Consider the following 16244-nt stretch of genomic DNA (forward strand, 5'->3'; position numbering starts at 1 on the left):
GCCTTAAGTAATATTCAAATTTTGTGACACACGGAATTTTGGATTTTCATTTGTTGCCACTTCAAATCATCAAAATTAAATGAAATAAACATTTGAATGCATCAGTCTGTGTGCAATGAATAAATATAATGTACAAGTTACACCTTTTGAATGCAATTACTGAAATAAATCAAGTTTTTCAAAATATTCTAATTTACTGGCTTTTACCTGTATATACCTCCAGGTTCTGTAACAGCTTCTTCCCTCAGGCCGTAAGACTCTTAAACGCATCATAATTATCCCCTCAACTCCCCCCAAAATGAATTAACTCGCTGGAATAAAAAAGACAATATAACATACATCCATAAACGTGGATGCATATGAAAAAGTGCAATATATTTATCTGTACAGTAACCTATTTATTTATTTATTTATATATGCACCTTATTGCTTTTTTATCCTGCACTACCATGAGCTAGTGTAACAAAATTTCGTTCTTATCTGTACTGTAACGTTCAAATTTGAATGACAATAAAAAGGAAGTCTAAGTCTAAATGTATATATATATATATATATATATATATATATATATATATATATATATATATATATATATATATATATATATATATATATATATATATATATATATATATATATATATTATATATATATCAGTGACGTGCGGTGAGGTTGATGGCTGGTGAGGCACTGACTTCATCACAGTCAGATTTACAAACATATGAACCCTAAAGAGTATCTTATTCACCATTTGATTGGCAGCAGTTAACGGGTTATGTTTAAAAGCTCATACCAGCATTCTTCCCTGCTTGGCACTCAGCATCAAGGGTTGGAATTGGGGGTTAAATCACCAAAAATGATTCCCAGGCGCGGCGCCGCTGCTGCCCACTGCTCCCCTCACCTCCCAGGGGGTGATCAAGGGGATGGGTCAAATGCAGAGGACAAATTTCATTACACCTAGTGTGTGTGTGACAATCATTGGTACTTTAACTTAACTTTAACTTTACACATACAAACTGTAGCACACAAAAAAGCACATTTAATAAAAAAAAACGTCATTATGGTCTTACCTTTACTTAGAAATTAAGTCCGTGCACCGCAACTAAAGCCCTCACTTAAACTTTCCATGTGCAAGATTGAATCTATTTAAAAAAGTGTAACCGAGGGTTTATAAATGTCGCCTATACTGTATGAAACTACAAAATAACAAACACGGAGGCTCCAGTTTACACGAGGACCACTTTATTTACCTTCTTTCAAAAACCTCCGCAACGTGACATCACTTCCGCTCTTAGCGCCTTCAAAATAAGAGCTCAAGGCATATACTGTATAACAGCGCATAACAGGAACTTAACATCACAAAGAGGAAAGCCCATGAAAATAGGTTACAAAAGTTATTTAATAAGAAGCCAAAAAGTGCAAAAACAATAATGTTCGTGTTGGAGGAGTTGTGAATTAGGTACACCTGCAGTCTGCAGGTGTATCTGCACAGCAGGCCAGCAGTTAGCCGAGTCATTGCGCAATCCATGTTGCGGCACTGAGTGACGTGCCTCAACTGGCTGCTGTTCACCGCACCGTCTCTTCTCAGTATTTGAATCCGGCAACATATCCTTCACAGATTTGTTGAAAACATCCGCAAATGAGAACGGAATGTTGCTTGCATGGTGGCCCATAATACTGCGTTGCCGCCGCCTTGTGCTTCTCTGACCGTTCATGAGTGACTATATCCATTCGCCCACCGTGTTATGCGTTATAGATAAACCTATGGATCCATCCATCCATTATCTAACGCTTATTCCCTTCGGGGTCGCGGGGTAAACATATGGATAACGGAGACATATGTAATAGTCTCCTTTTCAGGTGAAAGGACGCTAAAGGCAGTGCCTTAAAGGCACGCCCCCAATATTGTTTGTCCGGCTGGAAATTTTGGATATTACAACTTGCCGTAGTTTTGAAGCAATGCATGATGGGAATCCGGATGTTGTGTGTCAGTGTATTAACGTGCCGGCTGGTATAAACACACGCTGAGAAATAGCTCCGTGGCTGCCTACTTTATGGGTTATAGATAAACCTATGGATAACGGACACATATACTGTATAATAGTCTCCTTTTCAGGTGAGAGGCGACGCTAAAGGCAGTGCCTTTAAGGCACGCCCCCAATATAGTTGTCCGGCTGGAAATCGGGAGATTTTCGGGAGAATGGTTGTCGCGGGAGACTTTCGGGAGAGGCACTGAAATTCGGGAGTCTCCCGGAAAATTTGGGAAGGTTGGCAAGTATGCGAGAAAGACACAAAAAGACTGTAGTTTGCGGCACCATTTTTTTGTTGCAAGGATTATCATTCATTCTTTATCTAAAGGGTAAGATTTGAACATCCCATCAGTCGGCATTCCAGTGAGAGCAGACATTGCAGGGAAACTAGGTAAATATTACATGTTACTATGAATGTGCCTGTTACTAGATTACATACATACTTACAGTGTGTATATAAAACGTTGATGGAGGTTTTTGGATGTTTTTAAAACGCTTTATAGGTGGAATAAAGCGACTCCTATAGGCTCCATTGTTAAGGGATTTTAATTTATATTTATTTACGAGATAGAATGCATAAAATAGGAAAAATATATGTGTGCTTATCTCACATAGGGAGTGCAGTTCCCCTTTAATTTGTGGGCACTCTTAATCTGAGGTATCACTGTATTTTATTATTGCATTTAAGTTATAATAAGGGTTTCTCACACATGTTTGTACACATTTTTTACAATAAAACCATCTAATTTTCACTCTGACTTGAGGTTTTAGTGTGTTTAGCACACACACGGTCAAAATTGAAAAAGAACTGTACTGAGGTTGTACTACATCTAGGAAATCAACTTAAGAAAAATACATATGGCGTTAAATCCTTATCTGGATGTTTACAGTTGCACAATTCAACTTTGTTGCCTAATAAATGGATGTTTCCAGAGGAATCCAAGGTGAGGATCCAAACAAGAGAGAAGACAGTCAGTCCTTTAACATCAACGGGTTGTTTGACGCAGTGGCCAGCAGGGATGCTACAAGGTTGGACGGCCTGCATCAGTACTTGCATCAAAACATGAAGAAACTTTCAGACACTTTGTGTGAGTGTGACTGCTGCTTTAGTGTTGTCATGACAATACACTTCCTAGATTAATGGGATTTCTCTCACAGATCAGTCGTACGGTAAAACTGCCCTGATGAAGGCTCTGCTGCACCTCCAAGACGACGAGAACCCGATGGTTGAATTATTGTTGGACATCTCGGAGAGGATAGGGGACATTAAAGAGTTTGTGAATGCAGCTTACACCGATACGTACTACAAAGGTAAACACTATGCTTGAATTTATTTAAATAGGATGCAGAATTTTAATAAAGATGTATATTATAATGTGTATATAGGGGTTCTCAATTATTTTCTGTCGCCCCCCACCCAATTTAAGCGCTATTGAAAACCTGATAATATCTATTAATTTATCTGTACAAACCACTGTATGAGTTTCCGCATTTTGCATACTTGTGAAAAGTGGAAAGTAAAATTATATACGTGAATGCCACTGAAAATCTCGCCTGCCACTTCCACTCCCCGCCCCTTTATCTTGTTTGTGATTGAACAGGGCAGACAGCGTTGCACATCGCCATCGAGAGGAGGAGTCTGAAATATGTCAAACTTCTGCTCAGTAAAGGAGCAGACGTTCATGCAAGAGCCTGTGGAAAGTTCTTCCAGCCTCATGACGGCCCAAACTTCTACTTTGGTAAAGTCACGTGAAGTTCATATAAACAGTTTGTGCACTTTTATGTACCGGTACATCACCTGAAACCTCGTTAACACCTATATATTATTACAGCACTTAAAATTACAGTGCATACAGAAAGTATTCACAGCGCTTCACTTCTTCCACATTTTGTTATGTTACAGCCTTTTTCCAAATGTTAATAAATAATTTTTTGTCCTCAAAATTCTAGACAATACCTCTCAATGACAATGTGAAAAGTTTTTATTTTGTTAATTTATTAAAAAGGGGAAAAAAATCACATGTACATAAGTATTCACAGCCTTTGCTCAATACTTAGTTGTTGCACCTTTGGTAGCAATTACAGCCTCAAGTCATTTTGAATACGATGCCACAAGCTTGGCACACCTATCTTTGGGCAGTTTCTCCCATTCCTCTTTGCAGCAGCTCTCAAGCTCCGGTTGGATGAAAAGCGTTAGTTTTCATCCATTGTAGAATTTTGAAAAGCTGTGACTACTTTCCAGATGAACTGTACTATACTAGATTTTAAAAGCTTATATTATGCATTACTCTGTTACTGTATATTGATATTCCACTATAACACATTTTCCTGTCATAATCTCTAATCATTCAGGGCATATGGAAATTATTAACAGCTGTATACTTCACTCTCATTTTGTTATCCATCCATCCATTTTCTTACGCTTGTCCCTATGTTACTGCTTAATTCCAAAATGTAATGAATACATGTTTTTTCCTCCAAATTGTACACATAATAATCTATCATCATCATCTGGTATCACTCGAGGGTAGGATTTTTTCCCCTACTTGTGCACTCGTTGGTGACTCACAAGGCCAGCTCCAGATTTGCAAGTCCTTTGGCAGACTGGGTATTCACTTCTTCTTCGTTTGGATAAAGATAGTGATTAGAGGTGTAACCACTATACAGCTGGGCGAGTGTTTAACAGCCAACTGATCAAGCTCTCGTCCACAATTGCCAGACCACGATAGGATGGCGGTATATGGGACAGGATGTTATGATGTGGTCTGCAGTCTGCTCCTCTGCACCACACTCACATGCCGCAGATGAAGCCATACCCCATTTCAACATAGTTGAGCGGTAGTTGTGTTCACTAATTCCCGATGGAAGAAAGGAGCAGGCTTTCTTTCTTCTCTTCTTCTGACGGCGCCCCGGTGTATACTTTCTTTGTGATGGCCTCTGTCTGGAGCAACTAAACGCCTCCTGACTGCGCAACCTTTGGCTAGATTTTCCCAGTTGTTCTACATCAATGCCGCTTCTCTTGAGATCATACTTCAGGTTGTCTTTCTATCCTTTGCGTTGATCTCCCTGTGTCCGTTTAACAAGGTGTGGGAATAAAAAAGTTGCTTGGGCAGGCGATGATTGGACATGCGTCACAAATGCCCTGTCCAACGCAGCTGATTTTGAACAATAATTGTCTCAATAGTCATACAGTTGGCTTGTTCCAAAATGCTGATGTTTGTTTGTTTGTCTTGCCAACTGATACCTAACATCTTGCGTAGACAACATTGGTTGTACATCTCAAGACTTTTCAGGTGGTGCCCATATGTGGTCCATGTCTCACTTGCATACAGCAGCGTAGGGAGAACTCGTTTTCTGGCTCAATTAAGATGATGCTTCACTTCCGCGTCAATGTCGGCATTCACTGGAAGGTGGCTTCTAAGGTACATTTTCAAGAACTGCATTGTTAATTTAGAATTGTGGATCTAAATGAGGTTCAAATTCAGAAGCTTTGGGGGGCGTTTGGAACATTCCTTTAGTCTTCTTGATGTTTAGCTCAAGGCCAAGGGCATCATAGGCTTTGATGAAAACAATCAAGATGATTTTAAGGTCTTCAGCTAAAAGAGCGCTTACAATGTGGTCATGGGCATGCTGGAGTTCTATGACAGAGGTTGTAGAAGTCTTGGTCTTTGCTTTTAGCCTGCTTAGGAGAAAAAACTTCCCGTCCATTCTATAGACAATACTGATGCCATCCGGTGGCACAGAAATTAAGATGGAGAACAAGGTAGGTCCTTGAATGACTCCGGTGATAATGTTGAATGCATCAGAATTACTTCCAGTCAGTGGCCTTCATGTCATCATGTAGTAGTGAAATTATACGAATTGATTTTGCAGCACATCCGCATTTGGACAGTATGGTCTACAGTGCCTCACGATTCACCATGTCGAAAGCCTTAGATGTCTCTATGAAAGCTGTGTACTGTGGGAGATTTTGTTCTCGACATTTCTCTTGCAGCTGCCTTGCACTGAAAATAATGTCCACGGTGCCTCTCGATTGTCGGAATCCACATTGTGTTCAGGATAGTTTCGTACACAGGAAGGAGGCGGCTTGCTAGAATCCTGGCAAGTATTTCACCTGCAATTAAAGTTAAAGTACCCATGATTGTCACACACACACTAGGTGTGGCAAAATTATTGCAAGGGAGGAGGTCCCCTATAATTTTCACAGATGGTCTTGTCCTCTTTCTTGAACAGGGTGACAGTTAGTGCATCCGAAAATTTGCTTGCATCACCTCATTTTCTCAGATCTTTGTAATCGGAAGATACAGCTAGTAGGTAAGGGATGAACATTCTTGCTTAAATATTTTGGCGGAAATACCGTTTGCTCCAGTGGCTTTGTTGTTTTTCACATGACTAATTGCTTTCTGTAGTTCTGCCAGAGAGGGAGTGGCTGCTAACTCATCTATAATGGGATATTATGGATTGTTATCAAACACCCACTCTTCAAATGTTGAGTTCTGGTTTAACAGGTTTTGAAAATACTCTCTCGCTTTTATTTTCAAGAACATCTTCTTTTTGAAAATATCAGATGTATCCTTTTGCCAAGCTTGAAATGTTGCCCTCTTTTTCTCTATCATCACGCTTATGACGGTGTCGTTCTCATCAAACCAGTCTTGGATAATGCGCTTTTAGAAACCAATTGGCTTTGAGAATAGCAGTTTTGAGCGTTAGTCAGTGCTCTTTTATATTGTCTGGATACTGATCTTTGCAGATCTTACTTCTGAGAATAGTACCTAGTGCGTCCTGTTTAGCAAGATCCTTCAGTAAGGCGACGTTCAGTTTACGCCTACAAAACTTGCGGTAGAGCGTCATTCTGCTGGCGATGTTTATGTTCATCATAGATCGGATCAGACGGTGATTTGTCCAACAAATATCTGCAGTAGCTCTTGTAAGAAGCTTCTATTGCGATTGCTACAGAAGAAAGAAATAACGCACACACAGGCGACAGTCTAGAAAATAGTCCTCCCGTCTTTATTCAACAGAGCCCTTTTATACACTCTCCTAACGTTGTATCGTACATGCTGTTCCGCACACTAGACATTACATTGTAAGAAATACTGATCCATTTTAAGAATTACTTGTCTGCACAAAATCTTGTCAACAATTGAACTTGGCACTCAGCATCAAGGGTTGGAACTGGAGGTTAAATCACCAAAAATGATTCTGCGCCAGTAGATTCCCGATGATTCACCCTTCCAGTCGTGTACATCTCCTCTGCTTTGGCTCCACTCACACTTTTTTTTACATGTGGCTCAGTCCCAGCGTTGCGGTGTAGTGTTAACTGTTACCTCTCCCCACCTTCTGTGTGCTATTTCTGCTTCTCACACCTTAAGTGTGCATCCTTAGTTTTTGTGTATATGTATATATATGTGTGTGTGTGTATATATATATATATATATATCCATTTTCTACCGCTTATTCCCTTCGGGGTCGCGGGGGGCGCTAGAGCCTATCTCAGCTACAATCGGGCGGAAGGCGGGGTACACCCTGGACAAGTTGCCACCTCATCGCAGGGCCAACACAGATAGACACCGCGACTTGTCCAGTGTGTACCCCGCCGTCCGCCCGATTGTAGCTGAGATAGGTTCCAGCGCCCCCCGCGCCCCCGAAGGGAATAAGCGGTAGAAAATGGATGGATGGATGGATATATATATATATATATATATATATATATATATATATATATATATGTATATATATATATATATATATATATATATATATATGTATATATATATATATATATATATATATATATATATGTATATATATATATATATATATATATATGTATATATATATATATATATATATATATATATATATATATATGTATGTATATATATATATATATATATATATATATATATATGTATATATATATATATATATATATATATTAGGGGTGTGGGAAAAAATGTATTCGAATTCGAATCGCGATTCTCACGTTGTGCGATTCAGAATCGATTCTCTTTTTTTTTTAAATCGATTATTATTATTATTATTTTTTTTTTTTTTAATTAATCAATCCAACAAAACAATACACAGCAATTCCATAACAATGCAATCCAATTCCAAAACCAAACCCGACCCAGCAACACTCAGAACTGCAATAAACAGAGCAATTGAGAGGAGACACAAACACGACACAGAACAAACCAAAAGTAGTGAAACAAAAATTAATATTATCAACAACAGTATCAAAATTAGTTACAATTTCAACATAGCAGTGATTAAAAATACCTCATTGACATTATCATTAGACATTTATAAAAGATTAAAAAAAAAAGAACAATAGTGTCACAGTGGCTTACACTTGCATCGCATCTCATAAGCTTGACAACACACCGTGTCCAATATTTTCACAAAGATAAAATAAGTCATATTTTTGTTATTCTATACGCTATTATTTTTGATAACATCTTTAATGTCAAATATGTTTATATCAACTGATTGAAGAATAAAAACACTATATACAGTATTTTAGAACATTTGGCATTTATCTGCTCTCAATACTGTAGATTGCAGTGTGCCATATGAAATGCATAATATTTAAAATGTCTAGGCAATATTCCGTAAAGTAACAATATTGAATGTAAACGTAGGTAAAAAGACACAAAAGAGCTTTTGGCCTTTAAGTAGTACAATAAAAAATACAAGTAAAATAAATAAAATAAAGTATCCTTCACCCACATTTTATCAACCATCACAACATTCATCTTAACTTTGATGGCCTAATTCTTCAATTGAATTTAACCAAAAGTAGTACTTCACACACAATAGTCAATATTTGCAAAACTGAAAAGTACAGCAGTCTTATAAATAATACAAACACAATCTTCTCAAACTACTTTATCAGGTCAGCTGCATCATGCCTCAAAGTTTCTGTATTCTCCACTCATTTACACAAAGAAACTTAAAAACAAGTTTTGATGCTTTGCCTCTGGCTAAACAGTTAAACGGAGCTACCATGCATCATTTCATCATTTGTTGATGAGAACGGTAGAAGCAGCAAATACACATACAGTATATTGCCAAAAGTATTTGGCCTCCCATCCAAATGATCAGAATCAGGTGTCCTAATCACTTGGCCACAGGTGTATAAAATCAAGCACTTAGGCATGGAGACTGTTTCTACAAACATTTGTGAAAAATGGGCCGCTCTCAGGAGCTCAGTGATTTCCAGCGTGCAACTGTCATAGGATGCCACCTGTGCAACAAATCCAGTCGTGAAATTTCCTACCACTTGTCCCTTTCGGAGTCGCAGGGGGTGCTGGAGCCTATTTCAGCTGCATTCGGGCGGAAGGCGGAGTACACCCTGGACAAGTCGCAACCTCATTACACGGCCAACACAGATATCCTCGCTCATAAATATTCCAAAGTCAACTGTGGATGACAGAGTCTGGTGTGGATGAACTTGACTGGCCTGCACAGAGTCCTGACCTGAACCCGATAGAACAACTTTGGGATGAATTAGAACAGAGACTGAGAGCCAGGCCTTCTCGACCAACATCAGTGTGTGACCTCCCCAATGCGCTTTTGGAAGGATGCTCGAAAATTCCTATAAACACCCAGAAGAGTTGAAGCTGTTATAGCTGCAAAAGGTGGACCGACATCATATTGAACCCTATGGGTTAGGAAAGGGATGGCACTTCAAGTTCATATGTGAGTCAAGGCAGTTGGCCAATACTTTTGGCAATATAGTGTAGCTCACTTACAGTCTGTAGATGTCACCATGACTTGCCTGCTGATGGCATTAAAAATAAAAGGTGCCCTCTTCACTCGAACACTGTTATTACCAACACTGTATATATGTATATGTATATATGTATATATACAGTCTATATATATAAAGCCAATAATAAAATAAGATAAGATACATATTTGTTTGTTTGTTTGTTTGTTTAGTTATTATTGGCTGATGTCAGCATTTTGGCTTTTTCTCATTCTTCTTCTTTTCCAATTTTTGTTTGTTTTTTGTGTGACCCCTGTGCCGCACTTTGGGTCATAGAAGTAGAAGTTAGTAGAAGCTAACTGTTTATGGACACTATAGTCTTAGTACTGTAGTATATCTGTTCATCCTATGATCACTTATGGGACGCCGGTCACATGGTTGTCTTACATCAGCGCCAGAAGTAGTACAATCAGCTGTTCACCTGGCGGGTTTATCCTAGGAGATAACCAGGGGATGATCAGGAAAGTCCTTCTTTGCTGCCGCCTTGTTTGCCTTTGCACATGTCAATGTTTACATTTGTATGCACACTAAATAAACACAAAATCCGTACTTTGGAGCAATGTTCACAGACTCTATTATTTGGCTTATTAGCTTCCCATTGCAGGCAACTGATGATGGTGTGGTTGACGGAAGAGTTGTTTGATGTTGGATGCTGGAAAATGTTTGATGCGTTGCAACAGTCATTCTAAATGCATTGCTGCAGCTCAATGATTTTTGTGCACGTCATGCAAAGCGCGTGTGCGGCAGTGCTCGGGAAGTGTGGCCGAGGTGTCGAGAGTGGCGGGATGTGAGGCTGATGAGAGGTGAGGCGTGCGGGTGTGTTCAGGGGTTAAAATGCATGCCTGTTGGTCACTGATGTCATATCAATACTTTTTTTCCCCTACTAATTCGTTGTCATGATCGGTGCAGTGCATGTCCTGGTATCTGGGTCATTTTCTCTTGACTACTTAAGTTCTCCAGTTCCTTCACTCTGCACCAGTAAATTTCCTGATGTTTCACCCTTCCAGTCATGTACATCTCCTCTGCTTAGGCTCCACTCACGCTTATCGTTCCCTGTTGCTCAGTCCCAGCTTTGCGGTTATGGTGTTAATTATTATTCTCCACACCTTCTGTGTGTGTGTTTTCTCACTCCTTTTTGAGTCCTCTTTTTGTTATTGTTCTTGTTTCTTTTTCTGCTCCGCTTTGGGGTCCTACTCCGGCGAAGCCGATCATGACAACCAATTAACGAAAATGAATATGTGGCCACATTTCGATACCCCTGTTGCACGTGACGTCACGCACCAGCTCAAGCACTTAGAAACAAGAAGTCAAGCAATCAGACCATCCTCTAATTAAATTAGCTTTTCTCCATGCCAACAAAATGAGAAGAAGGCACTCGAAAGTACAGTAAAATGCACTACCTCAAGGCTAATTTACTTTGGATTTGCCATAGACATGCTCCTGAGACGCCTTAGGGATTTTACATGCCGATTTCAACACCTCCATATTTGGTAATGAAAATGACTAATTAGGTGCAGGTTAGGTGTTTTATAAGTACACTACTTATAATATAAACACTTTGTTGGCTTCAAAAAAAGAAAATACTAGTACATTGAACTTAATGGCAAATACTACCTGAATGTACACTACTGCCATCTAACAATTTGGAATTGCAACTGCATGCAAAGTCTGTTATTAGAATACTTGCAAATGAGACAGACATGTAAGAAGACAAGATAACAACTTGACAGCACAGTTCAGTTCAAAATTTTTTTTTTTAAACAATTAACCTTAACGCATTCGAACACACAGACACAAAAGTCCCAAAAATTGGTACCGTCAGGTACCGATATCAAGTCCCAGGTAGCAGGAATTGGTACCCATCCCTAATTGTTTGAGATCATTCTAGAAGTTATGTGTTTTGCAAAGTAGCAAACTGTGAACAAACTGTTAAAATTATTGTTGAGGCACAAGAAAGGTGACAATGCTCACATTCCAAAAGTGCTAAAACAAACTTTAATAAACGTTTTTGAAATGACAATGAATGATATTTTTGTTTCTCAGGTGAGCTGCCTTTGTCTCTGGCTGCGTGCACAAACCAGCCTGACATGGTGGCCTTCCTCCTGGACAATGACTACCAGCAGGCCAATGCAAATATCGCCGACTCTCAGGGCAACACGGTGCTGCACGCCTTGGTGGTGGTAGCCGACAACACCAAGGATAACACAGACTTCATCACCAGTATGTATGACTTCATCCTGACCACCACCGCCCGACTCAAACCCAAAGTCAACCTGGAGGAGACCGAAAACAACAACAGGCTGACGCCTTTTAAACTGGCTGCCAAGACCGGAAAAAGTGGGGTAAGAAGTTTTCTTGATACAACATTATATAGACTCAAACAATTTAATAGGATCCAGTGCAAGAAAGCCTTTTGTGTTGCTAAGAAATATACGGCTCACAGTTTGATACACTTTAGATGATACAATTGCAGTACTAACTATAATGTGATGGAGGAATTGTGTGTGAATGCTGAACTGAAATGTTAACAGGCAGCGTGTCGGCCAAAATATGGGACTTTAAGAAACGTATCGGCAAAATTAGCAAAAAATGATAGCATGTTAACGCTATCATGCATGCAAAGCATTTTGACATTCAAACGGTTGAAATCAGTTGAGAAATGTGGAAATAGTTCCACTTTTTAATGAGAGAATAATGGTGTGCTCCGTTAACTTTGGAAGTTGGAAGTCGGAGCTGCTAATGACGCCACAGCCGAGTTATGATCGTTCCAGTTACGAAGTCGGAAATCAAGTTGGCCACATTCACAAAAGCTATTCTTGCGCTTGCCTTATCTGAATATTAACAACTTATGGAAAAATATCCACTCCTTCTGCAACCTTCAAACAACAGGTACACACATGTATGTATGTATATATATATATATATATATATATATATATATATATATATACATATACACACACACACACACACATATACGTATGTACCACGATACTAATGAATCATATTCGGTACTATACCGCCTCTAAAACGTACCGGTGACACAATATGTTACTGCATACGTCAGCAGACTAATAAGGAGTCTTTGTTTGCTTACTTACTAATAAAAGACAAGTTTTCTTGTATGTTCACTATTTTATTTAAGGACAAACTTGCAATAATAAACATATGTTTAATATACCCTAAGATTTTTTGTTAAAATAAAGCCAACAATGCCATTTTTTGTGGTCCCCTTTATTTAGAAAAATACCGAAAAATATCGAAATAAAAAGTACCGGTACCAAATATTGATATCGGGACAATACTAGTATGTATATACATATATATGTATGTAAGTGCATATATATATATATATATATATATATATATATATATATATATATATATATATATATATATATATATATATATATATATATATATATTGTATTTAGTTAATGTGAGTTATTGTTGGTTAATGTTTGCTAAGGTTAATTAGTTAATGTTGTGAGTTAATTAGTTAGTGTTAGTTATTACATGATAGTTATATTAATGAGTTAATGTTATTTAGGTCATGTTAGTTTGTTGGTGATGGTAATGTTAGTTAATGTTAGATAGGTAATATTAGTTAGTTAATGTTAGTTAGTTAATTAGGTAATGTCAGTTAGTTGACGTTGGGTATTGGTATATAGTTAAGGTTAGTCAGTTGCAGTTAGTTAATTAGTTAATGTTTGGTAATGTTAGTTAGTTATTGATAGTTAATTTAATGGTCGTTAGTCAATGACAGTTAGTTAGTTAGTTATGTTAGATATTATTCCAGTTAGTTAGAAACAAAAATGGAATTAAAAACAATTGATTAGATTTTGGGGAGGGTATGGATCACTGTCTGGATTCTGGATTTTTTTTAAATGATTTTTTCAATAATTAGATGACAGGGCATGGCAGAGGATCTTGATCGGCTTCATCTCCCACATGACCCCAAATGAGTCAATGACGTGCTTTTCTGGGCTTTGCGCCTCTTTGCAGATTTTTGCACACATCCTGAAGCGAGAGTTCCACGAGAGTCACACCAAACACTTGTCTCGCAAATTCACTGAGTGGGTTTACGGGCCGGTCCACTGCTCCTTGTACGACTTGGCCTCTGTGGACTCCGTGGACGACAAGTCGGTCCTGGAGATACTGGTCTACGGCAGCGACATCCCTGTGAGTTCCGCATTATTGCTATCTAGCCAAAACCACGATCGTCTTCTGAAATATTTAGCCTTCAGAACCGCCATGCGATGCTTCAGACAGAACCTCTGAGGCAGCTGCTGAACGACAAATGGAAAAGGTTTGCAAGTCGACTCTTTGGTGTCAACTTCTTGGTCTACTTGGTGTACCTAATTATCTTCACTATGGTGGCCTACAACAAAAAGAATGGAAAGGTGGCGGATTCAGACTGTCCTGTTTTACCTTGATGACATCACTCCACTAACAATGCTTGTTTTGGTCCTCAGACACCATTCCCTGTGGAACACAACACTGTAGGTTATTTGTATGTTGCAGGGCAGATACTGTTAACTTTCGCAAACTGCTATTTCTTCTTCATTGGGGTACGTATGCCTTACATTCCTTCGTCTTCAACCTTGCATTGAAGGCTACAACTGGTCAAATATTGTCTCCAGTTATTAGATATGAAGAGGAAACAACCGAAGCTGCAGACCCTGCTGATTGATGGATATTATGATATTCTTTTGTAAGTAAACGTGATCCAATGCAAATTCTAATGGTGACGATAATAGTGATTGCAGAAAAACAAGCATGTGCTCCAATCACCCTATCACAAAAAAACAAGAGTTGTAGAAATGATTGGAATAACACAAGCTCAACTCATATTTTCTTTTTTGTTTTGCTCTGTGGTTGTTAGCTTTTTGCAGGCCGTGCTCTTCCTGGTAGCGGCTGCCCTTTACGTTTTAGGTTGGGAAGCATACCTTGGCTTCCTGGTGTTTAGTTTGGCTCTCAGCTGGGTCAACATGCTGTACTTCGCCAGGGGCAGCAGACACATGGGCATCTACAGCGTCATGATACAGAAGGTAACCTTCACCCTTGGCTTGTTTGTGAAGTCTGGTGCCTTTGCTGAGGGGAATGCGGCCTTCTGAACCCTAGTGTGTACCAAAGACGCGGACTGAGACCGAATCAGGGTTAGGCTCATGCAGTGTATCATTAATATTTTTGGTCCATGAAGGGGAATTGAAAAACTAAGCGTTCCTTTTCAGTGTCGAATCAGAATAGCAATAATTATATCTAAAAATGGTTAGATTTTTACTTTATATTTCACACAAGCAGACATTAAAAAAACTTACTAAAAACAAACTGGGATGTTAAAAAAAAATTGGTGTTGTCTTCATGTTTTCCACATTTTGTTATGTTACAGCCTTATTCCAAAACGGAATAAATTCATTTTTGTCCTCTCAATTCTTCACACAATACCCCATAATGACAATATGAATAGTGAAAGAAACAACAAAATGATAAATCTGAAAGAGAAAATGTGTTGTAAGTCTCTCTCTCTCTCTCTCTCTCTCTCCCTAAAAGTGCATATTTTTGATACTCTAAACCAGAAGCTTTACAACATGTTTCCACTGTTTCCATCAAAGGATGTGAGGGGCCACTTTGATATGTTTAAACATTTTTTATTCAGTAAAAGGGCAAAAAAAGGTTTTGTAAACTCAAGGCAAATGCTATGTCTTGCATTGTTAGTACCAATATTTCAGCCTTCTTCTCCTCACATATTTTTTTATAAATTATTATTAGTAAAATGTATGTAGTTATTTACGCAACATGACATCTGGTCAAAGCTTCTTCCAGCTTGAACAATGTTTGCAGAATTAAAGTGTGAGACAGTGCCCTTTGCTGGATTTATAACTGCAGCACATTTTTAACCTTATTAATATGCCGCTGGGATAGGCTCCAGCACCCCCGTAACCCAGAGAGGGACAAGCGGTAGAAAATGGATGGATGGATGGAATATGGTGTAATTTGATGTAGCGTTACTTCAAGATTCAGGATACAATAACATGATGGAAATTTTGTCCAATTAAGTATTAAATTAACAACATTTTAGAAAAAAATGCAAAGTCAGGACACAAAAAAAGAAGCATAGAAGCTTGGTCGCAGGAAATAACAGAAAACTCAGAAAATCTCACGGGAAAACTAACGCTTGTGAACAAATGAACTGACTAAATGTGGATTAGATTTAAATAAAATAAAATGAATTGTAACGTGAGTAAAAGTAAGGCATTGAGCACCAAACAGGAAACACGTGACCAGATAACAGCATTGAACAGGAACATATTAATACGAGGGATTGAATGATGGAAGATGTGCAAATTGCAACACTTACGTTCTAGCATAGTGTGAATGCAAACATAGTGTCTTTTTTAAAAGTGTAAAATAAAAATCCTCCATTCAGACCATTTGGA

The 16244-nt window shown here is 38.5% G+C and overlaps 1 protein-coding gene across 3 annotated transcripts in view; it reads left to right on the top strand.

Annotated features, from left to right (window-relative positions):
• The window catches only part of trpv1 (transient receptor potential cation channel, subfamily V, member 1), a 42223-nt gene that overhangs the window by 8694 nt on the left and 17285 nt on the right, over nucleotides 1-16244 (top strand). The window contains exons 3-11 of one of the 3 annotated variants that reach the window (XM_061963307.2): nucleotides 2964-3118; nucleotides 3189-3341; nucleotides 3632-3769; nucleotides 11848-12146; nucleotides 13810-13986; nucleotides 14052-14207; nucleotides 14280-14375; nucleotides 14448-14518; nucleotides 14690-14855. In XM_061963307.2, the coding sequence (XP_061819291.1) occupies nucleotides 2964-3118; nucleotides 3189-3341; nucleotides 3632-3769; nucleotides 11848-12146; nucleotides 13810-13986; nucleotides 14052-14207; nucleotides 14280-14375; nucleotides 14448-14518; nucleotides 14690-14855 (1411 nt within the window). Of the gene's footprint in view, nucleotides 1-2963; nucleotides 3119-3188; nucleotides 3342-3631; nucleotides 3770-11847; nucleotides 12147-13809; nucleotides 13987-14051; nucleotides 14208-14279; nucleotides 14376-14447; nucleotides 14519-14689; nucleotides 14856-16244 lie in introns of those variants that run through there. The other 2 variants (XM_072913830.1, XM_061963308.2) reach the window with 2 other exon arrangements.

Source organism: Nerophis lumbriciformis, linkage group LG09 (assembly GCF_033978685.3).
Source record: "Nerophis lumbriciformis linkage group LG09, RoL_Nlum_v2.1, whole genome shotgun sequence".
In the NCBI taxonomy this organism is placed as follows: Eukaryota; Metazoa; Chordata; class Actinopteri; order Syngnathiformes; family Syngnathidae; genus Nerophis; species Nerophis lumbriciformis.